Source organism: Dermacentor albipictus, chromosome 1 (genome assembly GCF_038994185.2).
Source record: "Dermacentor albipictus isolate Rhodes 1998 colony chromosome 1, USDA_Dalb.pri_finalv2, whole genome shotgun sequence".
In the NCBI taxonomy this organism is placed as follows: Eukaryota; Metazoa; Arthropoda; class Arachnida; order Ixodida; family Ixodidae; genus Dermacentor; species Dermacentor albipictus.
In genome coordinates, this window is record NC_091821.1 from 25,711,311 (window position 1) to 25,727,075 (window position 15,765).

The 15,765-nt window shown below is 42.3% G+C and overlaps 1 protein-coding gene across 9 annotated transcripts in view; it reads left to right on the forward strand.

Moving 5' to 3' along the window:
* The window catches only part of LOC135909416 (long-chain-fatty-acid--CoA ligase 5), a 181,439-nt gene that overhangs the window by 136,181 nt on the left and 29,493 nt on the right, over positions 1-15,765 (forward strand). For all 9 annotated transcript variants that reach the window (XM_065441357.2, XM_065441359.2, XM_065441360.2 and 6 more), the window contains 6 exons: positions 473-607; positions 786-868; positions 5,548-5,698; positions 6,060-6,132; positions 9,878-9,966; positions 13,378-13,494. In XM_065441357.2, coding sequence (XP_065297429.1) covers positions 473-607; positions 786-868; positions 5,548-5,698; positions 6,060-6,132; positions 9,878-9,966; positions 13,378-13,494 — 648 coding nt within the window. The remainder of the gene's footprint in view (positions 1-472; positions 608-785; positions 869-5,547; positions 5,699-6,059; positions 6,133-9,877; positions 9,967-13,377; positions 13,495-15,765) is intronic.

Below are 15,765 nucleotides of genomic sequence, written 5' to 3' on the forward strand. Positions count from 1 at the left end.
TCGCATAAATCTAGAATCTTACACTGCGGTCTTTCTTGTGCCCTGAAGTCAACTTTGAGATGTTAAAAATCGGCAGTTATTGCTGTAGCAGCCCTTGCATCCCAGGTTTTTAGGTGAAATCCCATGCATTATTTCTGGTACAGCCTTTGCACTTGAGAAGTGACCAAAAGCTGGGCCTGGCACAGTAATCATGTTTTTCTTTTTAAGACTGTAGAATATCCATTTAATTGCTGTGATTAAAAATTGACACCAGAAAAATTTTAAACTTTCATTAAAAGAAAACTCAACTTTGTGTGGTTCGGTGGCTGCTATTTCATCGACAGCTTCAAATTCAGTGGCATTTGTCTCAACTTGTTACTTGTACATGTACATGCATCAGGAAAGGTGCAACACATTTCAAAGAGTGAATTTTTTTAATAGGAATTTTACTGCTGACTTATGTTGACCTCTACACCATACGCTACCTGCCCAGATGGCTATCTACATGATTGGTGGCAAAGTTGGCTTCTTCAGCGGTGACATCAAGGAGCTTGGTGAAGACATGAAGGCCCTGCGCCCAACAATCAGTCCCACAGTACCCCGCCTGCTGAACAGAATTCACGATAAGGTGTGTTGTTGGCTTTCTGACTTGCATTGTACTACCAGGTTAGTGTCTTATGTGCCCCTTGCTAAACATGCATGCACATTTTTCCTCTAAGCCTATGCATCCATGGCACCTAAAAGAAATCTGCAGCTTGCTTGTAGAACATGTTGGACAGTGTAGAGATCTCTCTTTATTCCCATAGGTGATCTCTGCCTGCAGTGGCAGCTTCATCAAACGTACACTGTTGAACATGGCCCTCAAGAGCAAAGAGTCTGAGCTCCAGAAGTAAGTGATGTTGTGCTTTGCACCTATTGTGGAAGTATTGTATGCTGTGGTTAAAAATATTTTGGTACCAGGCATGCGGAACAGCATTAAATTAAACATCTATATATTGTGACACATATATGAAGTGCTTGGGATCCCAGTATGTCCAACAAGTCTATGGCCGTCTAAGAAAAAGCCAGAATGAGTGTTTCGGACACATCCAGAAATAAGACTGAACAGGGGGGGGGGGAAAAAACGTCTGAAAATTTTGTTTAAAAATTCTGTGAGGCCCTTGCTAACCTATGCTTGCACACATCTTTGCTCTGTGCTTGTTCTTGTGTACATTTTATTATATAACTTCTTCATAGCAAAACCTTTTATGCTCATAGCTCACATGTTGGGGCATTGTCATTATTTTGATGCCTATATATTTTATGCAGTTTACACCAACCCGTTTTTACACCTCTTTACAGCCACATTACATATCATCATCATCATCATTAGCCTATATTATGTCCACTGCAGGACGAAGGCCTCTCCCTGCGATCTCCAATTACCCCTGTCTTAAGCCAACCGATTCCAACTAGCACCAGCGAATTTCCTAATTTCATCGCACCACCTAGTCTTCTGCCATCCTCTACTGCACTTCCCTTCTTTCGGTACCCATTCTGTAACCCTAATAGTCCAACGGCTATCTAACCTGAACATTACATGACCTGCCCAGGATCATTTTTTTTTTCTCTTAATGTCAATTAGAATAACGGCTATACCTGTTTGTTCTCTGATCCAAACCGCTCTCTTTGTCTCTCAAAGTTATGCCTAGCTTTCTTCGTTCCATTGCTCTTTGTGCGGTCCTTAACTTGTTCTCATGCTTCTTTGTTAGTCTCCAAGTCTCTGCCCCATATGTCAGCAGCAGTAAAATGCACTGATTATACACGTTCCTTTTCAGTGATAATGGTAAGCTTCCAGTTTAGCTAACAGTGTCTGCTGTATGCGATCCAACCCATTTTTATTATTCTAGGAATTTCCTTCTCATGATCAGGGTTCCCCGTGTATAATTGACCTAGGTAAGCATACTCTTTCACAGATTATAGAGGCTGACTGGTGATCCTAAATCTTGTTCCTTTGCCAGGTTATTCATCATTATCTTTGTCTTCTGCGTGTTAATCTTCAACCCCACTTTTACACTCCCTCTGTTAAGGTCCTCAATCATTTGTCGTAACTCGTCTTCAGTGTTGCTGAATAGAACAATGTCATCTGCAAACTGAAGGTTGCTCAGGTCAAATTGCCCTTACATTGCGGCGCATGCCCTTTGGCTACGCCTGATAAAGCATGCCAGCCTTTGCTGGCTAGAACCAAAATCTTAAGGCGCAGTCGTAACCAGGTAGCACGTGAACTCGCAGAAGCTTTTTAAGGAAGCCCTGCAGAAATCATGTGTTCACCTGGTAAATGACAGCCTCAACAATCAGATTGGCAGGTTGCAGAAGGCTGGTTTTCCCGTTTCCTTAATTCTAAGCCTTTCCGGCTTAATAGCTTGAATATTTCTTCCAAGCATGCAGTGAATAGCATTGGAGAGATTGTCTCCTTGTCTGACCGCTTTTTTATAGGTATCATCCTAATTTTCTTGTCTAGAATTGAGGCAGCTGTGAAATTTCTGTAGATATTATCCAACATAGTTATGTAAGCGGTCTGTAATTCTTGATTATGTAATGCCTCTATGGCTGCTGGTATCTCTACTGAATGAAATTATTTCACGTAATCTATGAAAGCCTTTTAGAGAGGCTGATTGTACTCTGCGGATTTCTCGATTACCTTATTAATGACGTGGACGTTATCCATAGTAGAGTATCCCTTCCTGAAACCTGCCTGTTCCGTTGGTTGACTAAAGTCCAGTGTTGCCCTTATTCTGTTGGTGATTATCTTGCTGAATATTTTATAAAATACTGGGAGTAAGCTAATGGGCCCATAATTGTTCAATTCTTTATTGTCTCCCTTTTTGTGGATCAGTATAATCTTTGCATTGTTCCAATCGACTGTTATTCCGTCTTCTCCTGTCGCTCTTCCCCGTTTCATGTCTTGCAAGGCCCTTCTGGCCTCATCGCTAGATATAGGAGGAGTTTCTCTATCCTTTTCATTACTGTTGCGAATGGAGTTATCCTGAGTCCTCTGGGTACTGTACAGGTCAGTATAGAATTGTTCCGCTGCTTTTACTGTACCTTCGAGATTGCTGATGAAATTACCCTGCTTATATTTAAGTGCATACATCTTGGTTTGTCCTATGGCAAGTTTCCTTCTTACTGATTTCAGGCTGCGTCGATTTCTTACCGCTTCTTCAGTCTTTCTCTCGTTATAATTTCGAACATCACTTTGACAGTTTTGACAGTTCTGCAAATTCTATCTTATCCCTTAAGTTGGACACTTTCATTCTTTGTCATTTTTTTTATTAGGTCCTTTGTTACTTGGGAGAGCTTGCCTATTGGTTGCATTGGTACCTTGCCTCCCACTTCAATTGCTGCCTCTGAAGCCAGCCTAGTTACGGTTTCGTTCATTGTATACCTCTATGTCATCTTTATCTCTCTGTTCTAAGGCTGCATATTTGTTTGCAAGTACCAGCCTGAATTTGTCTGCTTTTACCCTTACTGCCTCTAGGTTGACCTGTTTCTTCTTGACCAATTTTACTCTTTCTCTCTTCAAATTGAGGTGGGTCCTAGCTCTCGCTAACCTATGATTACTGCACTTTACCATACCTGTCACTTCTACATCCTGCACTATGCTGGGATCGTCAGAAAGTATGAAATCAATTTCATTTCTTGTTTAACGATTGGGGCTTTTCCAGGTCCACTTTCTCTTGCTACGCTTCCTGAAAAAGGTGTTCATTATTCTCAGCTTATTCCTTTCAGTGAATTCTACCAGCATCTATCCTCTAGTGTTCCTAGAATCGACGCTGTAGTTGCTAATTGCTTGTTCCCCAGCCTGCTTTTTCCCCACTTTTGCATTGAAGTCGCCCATTACTACAGTATACTGAGTTTGCACTTTTCTCATTGCTAATTCAACATCTTCATAACACTGATCTACTTCATCATCCTCGTTACTTGATGTCGGAGCGTAGACTTGTATTACCTTTAACCTATACCTCTCATTAAGTTTGATTACGACTACTGCTACCCTCTCATTAATGCTGTAGAATTCGTCAATGTTGCCCGCTATGTCCTTATGTATTAGGAATCCTACCCCGTATTGCTTCTTATCAGGGAGATCTCTATAGCAGAGGACATGACCGTTAGTCAGCACTGTATAAGCTTCACCAGTTCATTTGATCTCGCTAAGGCCAATGATATCCCAAACTATATCTGATAGCTCCTCAAGAGTCCTGCTAAGCTAGCCTCACTCGACAGAGATCGGCAGTTAAAGGTTGCCAGGGTCAATTTCCATTGGCGGCCTGTCCGGATCCAGAGATTCTTAGCACCGTCTGCTGCGTTGCAGGTCTGACCACTGCCTTGGTCAGGTGCTCCGCAGCTGCTGGGGACCGAGGGCCATGGGTTAATTGTAGGAATCATGAGGGAGGTAGTGGTCGAATACTGCACCAGGGAGGCCAATTCCTGTTCTGGTGAGGGAGTGTCTTTGTCGGAACTTAGTGGGTCTTCCCAATTTGGTTGTACCTGGATTAGTATAGCCCCACTCGCTCTCGGCATCTTTTGCCAGTGTCGGGCATCGCTCCAAGCCTGCAGATGTAGATTTTACGCATAATACATAGACAATTCATTACCACACATCATGGCACTCTGGCCATCAGTAATGGCAATCACTCTGCTGAACTGCACTCCTTGTTTTTCAATTCTTTGTACTGATTAGTGCAACTTTGTCAAATACTAGCTATGGGTATGGTGACTTTGGCCACCCTATCACTGGTTAATTGCTCATATTTGGAGCAGTGTGACAAGATTTCACATACAAGCTTTCAAACGATTTCAAAACCATGTTTCTTCAGAGAATTTTGGTTTCTATGGGATAGTGTGAAATTGGGATCTTCTGGTTGCTGCTAGAATTAGCAGGACTAATGTAGCCATGCATTGAGGATGCAGTACCAGATCTTCAGTGGTCTTAATTAGTGCTTACATTGCACATCTTTAAGGTGATCTCCACTCCAAGCTGACAACTTTTTTTTTTTTTTTTCGAGTGGCGCTGTAGACAGCATGAGGCAGCAGTAATATATCTGCTCGGTTATGCTATCACTGGGTTGAATGTGTTAAAACAGTTCCAGTGGCACTTATCGGGTACATAGTCAGAACTGCGAGAAAGATTACTATATCTAACAAATGTATGACTTATTATTAGTGTGAGCCTGTTCCTTCCCAAGCTGCAAGGGGACTTGATGAATATGTTTTCATTTTTGATGCTTTTTTTTTTTCACTGCAGAAATATTATATGGATATGTACTATGGTAAAGTTTTCATTGCTCTTGTGTGCAAAGTTGGTTTAAATGCAACGTCTGTGTGCAGCATGAAATTTTTTATGACTTTTCACAGAATCAATCACAAGACCTGTGTTGTATAGCTTGCAGTACATATAAATGTGTAATACTGACATATTAGTTGTGCCGTGAGCTTAACAGACTGTTGGACTTATCTGCAGTGTGTTATGACTACATTAAGTTTCCTTAAGTTACTAAAAAAAAATCTTTTTTGTTTGTACATTCACAGCTTTATTGTGCGACGAAACAGCCTATGGGATAAGCTTATCTTCAAGTCTGTCCATGAAAGCATGGGAGGCCGCCTTCGGCTCATGGTGGTCGGCTCTGCGCCGCTTTCACCAAGTGTTATAACCTTTGTTCGGTGTGCTTTGGGCTGTGTGGTGAGTGTGCACCCAAAATACTATTTAGCTTGCTGTTCTGAGCTGACCTGTGGGTAGCTTAAGCTTCTTACTTATAACTTCTGCTTAGTTTTTAGCACATTCGTGTGTATTGAATTCAACCTGCCGTTTGTTATTTATGCAGGTTTTTAGATAACTACGTTTTTCATGACAGTTTGTCCCTAACATTTGGACTGCTTTTTGTAGTCGCTGTCATAGTTTCTTCCTGTTGTCATTCTCATCTGTAACACAGTTGACAGTTGCCACAGAAGCAGTGATGTTTAGCTGAAATATACATTTTTGATGTAGTTGCTTGTGAAAATACCAATAATTTAGACATTTCTCGTTGTCCCCTTCATTTTAGATTGTGGAAGGCTATGGTCAGACTGAGTGTACGGCACCTTGCACTCTCACATTTCCGGGTGACTACAATGCGGGTAAGGGAAACATTGTGTACAATCTGCTTGATTGGCCCTGCAACAGCTTTTATGACGTGAAATGTGACATTAAAGAGAATCTTGTTGCAAGTTAAATGTACTTGTATGGATGGAGTTATTGGCACTGTTAGATACGGACCCTTTTCCTGGCATCCTTCGAGTTCACCAGACCACATCGAATCGCCGTCGCACCCAATTAAGGTGCGCAGAAGCGCAGCTAACACGTTCCCGGACCTGTCAGACAAGTGGGCGACCCCAACCCGAGGCGTTGCACGTCCAGACAAGTTGGCAACACCCACCTCGTGCGCCGCATGTGGAGCTATTGTCCCCCTGCTTGACTCTTCCCGAAAGTGCAACGGGAGCCTAGCGTGGTTCCAGGTAGTTGATCCTGGTCCTGAGGAAAGCTGCTTTGTAGCTCTGAAAGCTCGTTCAAAAACAAGCCGTCTCCTCCAGCTGAGCACTTCAGACAGGGATGCAACACCAAGGCAATGCCGGCTGTAAGTCACTGTGAATCCCTCGGAGCCACACCGTCTGCTGATTGTGACTGCAGTTGCAGACCTGAAGGTAATACCGGTGGCAAGTCATCGCTCAAACAGTGGAGCACTTGGAGCAACACCCTGAGCCGAATGTGACTGCACTTGCACTGCATTGGCCGAAAATAACGACACCTGAGCGGGCTCGACGATTGGCCGAAAATGACGACACCTGAGTGGGCTCGACCATTGGCCAAAAATGACGCGACTCCGAGACACCGAAGGGGTTAAAAGCCAGAGACAGGGAGCAGAGAAGAGCATTCCTTCATTCATTCATCTCTTTCGGGCTTCTTGCCACGGGCCGCAGTGTCCGATTTGCTGCCAGCCATCAATGATTTTATTACTGTTAATTTCTTTGTGTTCTTACTGTAAATAATGTAAATAAACCTCCTGTTTCATCTCAAAATCCTCCTCAATGTCGGCCAACTCCCGCACTCAACGGCGAGATCCAATAACTGGGGGGGCAGTGGTGGAATTGTCCTCCAGATCCAATAGCACTCAAATGCTGCTGCTGCCGCCATATCCTCTCAGCCTTTTCTCATTTATCGTTCTTTCTGTACTCGAGGCTTTACTTTCATACTTTGCCCGTCATCGTTTAGGTTTGATGGAAGCGCACCTGGCGAAGGAGGAACATAATTGAAGGGAAAAAAAATGCACTCGCCAAATAAAACACTAAAATGAAACGGATTTGGACTTACTGGGGGACATATGGTTTTTGCAGTATCAATGAGAAGCTGCGGCTTGTGTACGAAGCATATGTTACAGTGAGCATGGGAAGATTACCTTATGTTTAATCTATTACAGTTCATTGTTCAACAGAAGCAGTCCATAAGAATTTGTATGTTATTCATTATTTTATTTGATGAGTGAATGTTTCATTTCAATTTTTACCCGTCATGCAGAGCTTGGCATATTGGGTGGCACGACCCTCTTATCACACCACCCAATCTCAGCTATTATAGTATCATGCAGTGGTGTCATTGTTTGCTTCTAGATAGAGACACCATCTTATCAGTGATAATGTTTTTCTGTTATTGCTTCCGCTGGAGGCACTGCTTAGCCATTACATGTAAAGAAGTCTTGCAGATTGCCCGTGTATTCAAAATGCATAGGAATACAGTCGCCGACCGTTTATTCGGACCTCACGGGGACTGCGAAAATGTCCGAATAAACAGGTGTCCGAAAAAGCAGATTAAGAAAAAAAAATGAAATCCTTTATTTCCACGCACTTATTCGGGCTCGTTAGTAGGCTTGGAAGAAATCGTGAATGCGCCGTTGCACGCTGTTCCGTTTACGCGCAATCAGATAAGCCTGAATCTCGGAGAGGGTCGTACGGTCACTATTGGCGGCTGAAAGCACAGTCACTGCTTGTACACGCTCCGCATGCGACGGCAGCGTAGCACATGGTGCGTCATCTTCCGACTCAGAGTCATCGTCCGGCGGTGCAGCAGAAACCTGACGAATGATCTTGCCGTCGTCGAGTTCTGCGCATGTCAATACAGCAGTGTCAGCACCTATGAAACTGTGAAATGAGACGGTGTCTGGAATCGCAAAGCAACCACTGCGCAGGTCTCGGCAGAACATTTTCCGCGTCAGTAGGGAGCACATCGGAAGGTGACAAATCTTAGGTCCCCCGGCACCCGCTTGCCGGCATTCCCCAGCGCAGTCTGCGCGGGCACTGTCGGCGCCATTAGACCCTTGACGCGATGTTTACGTATGCCGCGTTGGATCACCGAAACCTCGACACAGCACACAAAGCAAACACCACCGTGCCGACACCAGTCGCACAAACGAAAAACGCGGCCTGCTCGCAGCGTCTTGCGCGAAGAAACAAACCGGCTGCTGGATTGTCTTGACATGGCTTACTAAGCTGAAACCGGAACTGCTGCAGAGCCGCTCTATCTAACCAGACAGAAACGACGATGATGAGCGGGGATTTCCAGTAGCGCCACTTCGTGGGGCAGCAAGGAAGCTCCGTTCAAAACAAAAATGGCGTTCAGCAAGTCGAACCATGCACCGGTCAGAGTCGGTGCATGGTGCTCTCGACCGAGCTGGCTAAAGGAGTGTCCGAAAAATCAGACGAGAGGTTGCAAGGTGTCCGAACTTTCGGCAGTTGTTATACATTATGGTCTATGGGGAGAATGGCGGTGCCGCGATGCTGACCAAATAATCGGGCATGTCCGAATTTTTGGAGTCCGGAAAATCGGTCGGCGACTGTATACGCAGAAAGTTATGGGCATTTCAGGAAGTTGAAGGGAAAAGTAGGTGGTCTTGAACAAACTAGGGGCTTCCTGCTGCAAGTCCTAGAATACTATTGGCCGAGATGTTCTTGACTACTTTATCTACCGACTAACCAAGTTTATTTACCACGTTTAAAAGGAAAGTTTAGTTCGGGGGCTCCTATTTAAATACATGGGAAAGGAGAAATCATTTTTCGTGGCACTAAGTGCACCAAATTCGATGAGGTTTGTTGCATTTAAAAGAAAAAGTTAAAATCTAGTGACTGTTGGTTGCAAATTTTTTATTTAGGTTGTCAATTCTTTAATAAACATTAGCAAAATAGCAAATTTTCATTCAATAAAACTATCAAGTTTACAACTATGTAACTCAACATTGAAAAACATCATAATTCTGTCAATTGCACCTAATAGTACATCTAAAATGGACAAAATTCATATGTTAGACATGTCTGTCAAATAAACCAATAATATCCAGGTTAAACTTTTGTAAAGCTCTTCTAAAAATGAAATAAATTCACGTAACATATTAATTTACATATAAAATTTGTCCGCTTTGGATGATCTAATGGATGCAGCTTACAGACCTGTGATATCTGTTCCTGGTGCAGAGCTGCAGACTTGTGTACTTCATGCTTCTATGTTTTTAAAACTTGCCTATTTTCAAAACTTTTTTTTTAAATTTCAGGCACTAAATCCAAATTCCGCTTCCAACAGTCACTATAACCTAAATTTATCTCTCAAAAGCAACAAGATAATTAAAATTGGCCCAGTGGTTATCACAGAAAAGCATTTCTGCACTTTACATGTATTTGAATAGGCGGTATCATGCAGCGTTGGGACCGAGCTAAAGTTTCCTCTTAAGGGAGGTTGTAGGCTCTCTGTATATTTATTTCATGAACTTAAATAAGTAAGCGTTGCCTTTGTCTGGCTTTTTTATTTTTTGAAGGTTAACTATATGTTTATTAAATACAGGTCATGTGGGGCCTCCCATTGGAGCCTGCAATGTGAAACTAGTGGATGTTCCCGACATGGAGTACTATGCAAGCAACAATGAAGGAGAGGTGAGAGCTTTCTGAGAGCTCACTGCGGTGTTGACAGCTTAGCCCTCTCTTGGCACTGCATCTATAATTGTATGCGCCAAGATAACACCTCAGATTTGCAAAAGTTGTAGAATATAATATTTAAATTGTGTTACTTACATCTTTGAACTTTCTTGTTTGGCCTGTGCTCCAAAATTGGTTCTGTATGAAGTGTGTTTGAAAAAATGCACAGTAAGATAGCTGCCTGGGTGTTTGTCAAAGGTACCAGCCTGTGGCCTTGTAGTGAGTTCTCTTCTTTCATGTTTTTTCAACAGTAATGGTTTATATGAGGGAAAATTCTGTAATGGCTGGTTGTTTCTATGTGCACTGCACATTGTGAAGCTATAGTAAAAATGGTTTTCAGAGTTTCATAATGAAACTTGCTGTAAAATGAAAAAGTCTCTTGAAGGCCTGTTTTGGTTTGGTCTGTTTTACATGATGCTAAAGACTGAAGAAATGATGCAAAACTAATTTTTCTAGTGACAGAATTGGTTCATGTCCAAAAGGGTTCAGACATGAACTGTCATACAGTCAGACAGACAGTGCTGTTGTCTGTCCCTTTCTCACCCTAGTCTCTGCTGCGTTGTTTGCAGGTTTACTTGCAAACATGTAGGACGAATATTTTCTTATCGAGTATTGAATAACATATTTGACTAATGACTTGTTCTGTGGAAGAATGAGACCAACATTTAATGCAGTAGAACTCGGTGACTAAATGTCAAAGATGCAAAGAGGTTAAAGAATAGCGAAGCATGATGCAACTGGCTGTGTGCATGTAGGAAGTTGATGAGAACACAAAAGTAAAACACTGCACAAATTAGAAATGTTGACTACTGCATAACTAGAGGAAGTGTGAACAGTTGATAGTGCTGTACCAATGCTTTAATTCTGATTAGTTGTGTTGGTTATGCTTATTCGGTGTCTCTGTGTTCATCCTGTGACTGGGAACTGCACATGCACTTGTGTATAAGGAATGCATACGACAGACTGCACCATAATTACTGTCACACTCTTTGATTGATAATTGTGCCTCTGATTTTTTAACATTTCCCCACATTGTTTCTTCAAACATTTCTTCTGTGTTTCGACTGTGTTTTGTGCTAGTTTGTTTATTTTTCGGAAAACAGTACACCCTAGATCGCATCGATCTTGCAATCTTGTCAATGAGTTGGGCTGGACACTCCATCTGAGGTTTCCAAAGTTCTAAACATTCACCTCAAGATTGTCCACTGGGCTCTCAAACATGGTACACCTAAGGACGTAACTTGCAGTGGCCGGCCTGTCTCTGACCACTTCTCACCTTAATAAAATTGTGATGAAGAGAATCTAATCCCAGCCACGGAGAAGCATCAGGCGGCTGGCTTTGGAGCTGAATGTGTTGGCAACTACACTGAGAACAACCATGCGAAGAAACCTTAAGGTGTTCAGCTACAAGTTCCAGAGAAGACGTGGACTGATGCAGGTGCAGAGAAAGGCAAGATAGAAAAAAAGTGCTGGATGCTGTTGGCATGGGCCGGAAATGGGAACACTTGGCGGCTGTCTTCACCAATGAGAAAATACTCGCGGTACAGGCCAGTCACAACACTTGGAAATCTCATGTGCTTGCTTCAATGTCGGAGCATGCTGATGCCGCCAGTTAAACAGTCTTTCTAAACTCTCATGCAGTGTCTGTGATGGCTTTAGCCGGGGTAACCACTACCACTGCCAACATTCCTCCTATTTTTGTGACAGGACACACAAACTTGACACTCACACATTACTTTAAAGATATTCTAGAGCAGATGTTCTAAAGCTTCATTCGTTGCCCTTGTCCCTGTCCCATTTTGGTGAGTAGTCTTGGACTTCGCAGCAGGACAGTGCCCCGGCACAATAATCGAAGAGCAAATCAACATCAATACGATCAACACCACAGCAGTGGTGTCATGCTCCCGCACCTGAATTCATTCCAGCTGAAGAGTGGCCGGTGAACTACCCTAAACTAAACCCAATGGACTTCTGTTTGTGGGCTATCCTTGAAAAGGAGGCCAAAGCCCATCAGCACATAAGCATGGTCCCCTGAAAGCATCGGTGGAACGAGCATGTAGAAAAATTTTCCTGGGTATACCTTACGAGCCACGATTGAAGCATACCCAGGAAGTTTAAAGGGGCCTTGAACCACTTTTTATTGAAGTGGAGAAATGGATTTGAAGTGAAAATAGGCTATTTCAGAAATACTTCGCCACAAAAAGTACTTCAATGCTTTCAGCAAAGTGGAGTTATTGGCAATCAAACACAGCCTCCGCTGTGCACTCGTTCCTTCAATGCCTTGCACTGCGAACTCTATGGTGCAGTAGGCCGTGCCCATGCCGCTCTGCCTTCTAAATGTCACCATGGCATGCAGTTCAAATTTCATTTTGGATGTTAATGTAGATGCCACGACTTCTGCCTTTGGTGCCATTGATGCGCTAAACATAAGCCGAACGCGGTTTTCCTCGGTGAGCTGCAGTGCGCTTAGCCAGTGAACTTGTGGCGGCACCCCACGGCGGCCGTGGTATCTGTGACATGTAGCTGACCACAGCTTGTTGTCAGCTATCAGCCAATAGCAGCCTTCTAAGGGAATGACGAACTAGTGCATCCGATGACAAAATAGTGCGCCTAGAAGAGAGTGAGGACAGGGCCTTCTGTTGAAAAGGGAGCGTTTCAGAGAAAGGTGGCTTCACAATCAGTTTGCGAGTTCCACGCACCATGTACGACAGCAAAACTTCGCAGATATGTTCACAGCAGCATATGCTACTTGCACACAATGTTATTTCACCAACCCCAAGGGGTGGTTGAGGGCCCCTTTAAAGGCAGTGATCAAGTCCAAGAGTGCAGTCATTAAGTGAAATGTTTTGTTTCATTCCTAATATATCGGATAAATGCGCTACGAACGATTTCCTGAGATTTTGTTGTTCTCAACCAAAATATTAGAGGTACACCTTACGACAGTATTTATGGCGCACCCTGTAGGCCCCATTACAGTGCCATTTACTGCTTGGTATGCTTCATCGCATAACACCACTGTATTGCGGCAAAGCCTAATGTAGAAAAATGATCAGTACACTTTAAAAAGTTGAATATGTATTTTTTTTAAAACAAATTTTGAATAGAACAGTAGTGAAAACTACTATCAGGAAATTCGAATAATAAGCTTTTACATGTTGTTCATGTCCTCACATAGGCTCTGTTCTTTGAGGCTAAAAGCTTCTATGTGTACTGTATTCTGTCATCTGCTAGCAGGTGTTCTTGTTGGGCTTTGGGAAAACAAATGCTTGAAAAATTTGAGCCATATGAAGTTGGTCTTTGTTATCTTGAAGGCACTTTTGTTGATGTTGCTTTAATATCGGCGATTACTTTTATGTATGCTCTGTTTAGATTTGTGTGAAGGGACCAACAGTCTTCCAAGGTTACTTGAAGGACCCTGAGAAGACAGCAGAAGTGCTTGACAAAGATGGTTGGCTCCACACAGGGGACATTGGCAAGTGGCTGGATGTAAGTAACAGATGTAAATGTAGTGATAAATTTAATCAGCTATCCATATAGCTTACTTTGCTGACATGCGCTGTCACGATAGTCGCAAAAGACCGAGAATAGTGTGTCACTGTGCACATAAGATGCACGAATGCTTATTTCCATTCATCAAGTCCATATAAATTGAGAAGCTTTTCTGTAGCAAGAGATTCACATTTTGAGTTACATGATGCAATGAAGCTTGTTTATATCAAATCTATGTATTTTAAGCTATCTTCTACATTAGTCAGGAGTAATAAAAAAATACAAAACAGTGTCATTCTAATCAACAAAAGGTTGCAGTTTTGCCAACTATGCAAAACAGTTGCCTCAATTGTTGGTGCTATAATTTAGGCAGTAACCATCGAAGTGTTGTAAATATTTGTAGCAGAGCACAAATCTTGCATCCTAGAGAGCCACAGTCTTTACCTCCTGCTCTTTCCTGACCTGCGTTTCATTTTGTCCTATTAGCTTTTACTTGCCATCTTTACCTGTCTGGTGGTTTATTATTGTCTTGTGCACCATAGAGCTCACCACAACAGCATCTTTAGCCATTGCTGCTTTTGGAATTTGAACTTCAATGTTCTCATGATGGATTTGGTAGGAATATCATTTTTTAGAAATTAATTATGGTTATTGGGTTTGGAAACATAGAAGCATACCTACAGACAGGAAGAAAAGGGAAGGAGAACAGTGTCTGCCTATCCTTCAAGAAGGAGCTTATAGAAAGAAAAGGAAGAAAAGAGGAAAGAACGAACAAAATGGCACATCGCAAAGACAATAGGAAAACTATGGCAAAGAATAGAGCATGGCACTAGGAACAGAAAAATGGAAGATAAGTTCACTGGTTTGAAACAAAGTGGGATGCCTTTTTTTATTCTTTAAACTTTAAACCAGGTCATAGCATTGATTGGCATGTGGGGCCTGCAATATGGTTGAGCCTCATTATAATAAAGTATATACGACATGAAAGTACCTTCGTTATGTCTTGATATTTGTTATCAGCATATGGGGTGCTTTTTTTTTTATATGTAAACAGAATTATTTAAGATCACTTGTGGCATGTAGCACAATGCTACTTGTTGAGCTAGATTACTCTTGAAGGCAGATCTTTTTTGCTCGAGAAATCAAAATGAAAGCTTGACTAATGAACAAAATTTTGTTTATAAAATTTTAAGGTAATTATGTTAGAGCACATATTGCAATATACGAATTATAGCCAGTGGCTTCGAAAGTCGTATCCATTTAGAACGAATGACAACAATTTCGAGATATGTGTTCTCAAAGTTTGCGACGAAGTGTGTGTCCCAGTTGTTAAAAAAAGTACATGGAACTGAAAAGTACACAAAACTGGTGGTAGTTTCAAAATTAGTTCCAAGTGGATGTGCCTCGTGAAATCACTGGTTTCAATTCGTGCTTTGCAATATGTGCGCTGAAGCAGTTAGTTGAAATGTTGATTAGTGAAATTTTCTTACTTAGTCAAATATACATTTGATTTCCAGGGTAAGTAATGTCTGCCTCTTTTTGCTATGTGCATGCCACAGGCGATGTTTAAAAAATATTGTTAACGTTAAAAAAGACCACCCTATATATTCACAGCATGCTGATATTGGCAGGAAACATCTGAGATTTTACTTCATTATATCCCTGTTCTTTTGTCGAGGTTTGACTGTATTGATGCATTTGCACTGCACTGCAGTACTCTTGTTGCACCAGCCAGTGGAGCCACAGTGTGACCATGGCTCCACTGGTGTTTGCATTGCACTGCATGGGCACTCAGCCAGATTTGAGTTTGTGGAAGGAAGTGTGCAAAACAGAGAGCATCAGTGCAAGCTGCATGCTGTTTGCGAGTGAGCTTTTAATGAATTTGGATTAGAAGGGTCAAAGTTGAAAAAAGTGAGAAAAAGTACGTGTGAAGTGTGGGAAGCTGGTCACATGGAAAAAGTAGGGAGGGGATGTGAAAGCTTAGAAGAGAGAGAGTGTGTGTCAGTGTGTGTGTAATACCGTATTTATTTGCATAATTATCGAACCTTTTTGTCCAAAAAATTGACGCAAATTCAGGGGTGCGATCATTATGCGGGTTAAATTTTCCGCGAAAAGAAAAGTTTTTTCATCCTGCACTTGCTGCGGGATGACAACAGGTCAGCAAGCAGGCGGCTGCCGGTGTAACAGTGCGGGACACCAAAACAAAAATGACAGCCGGCAGGGCAAGCCGAACGTGCCATACGAGATTTTTTTCTTCTCGCGAGTACA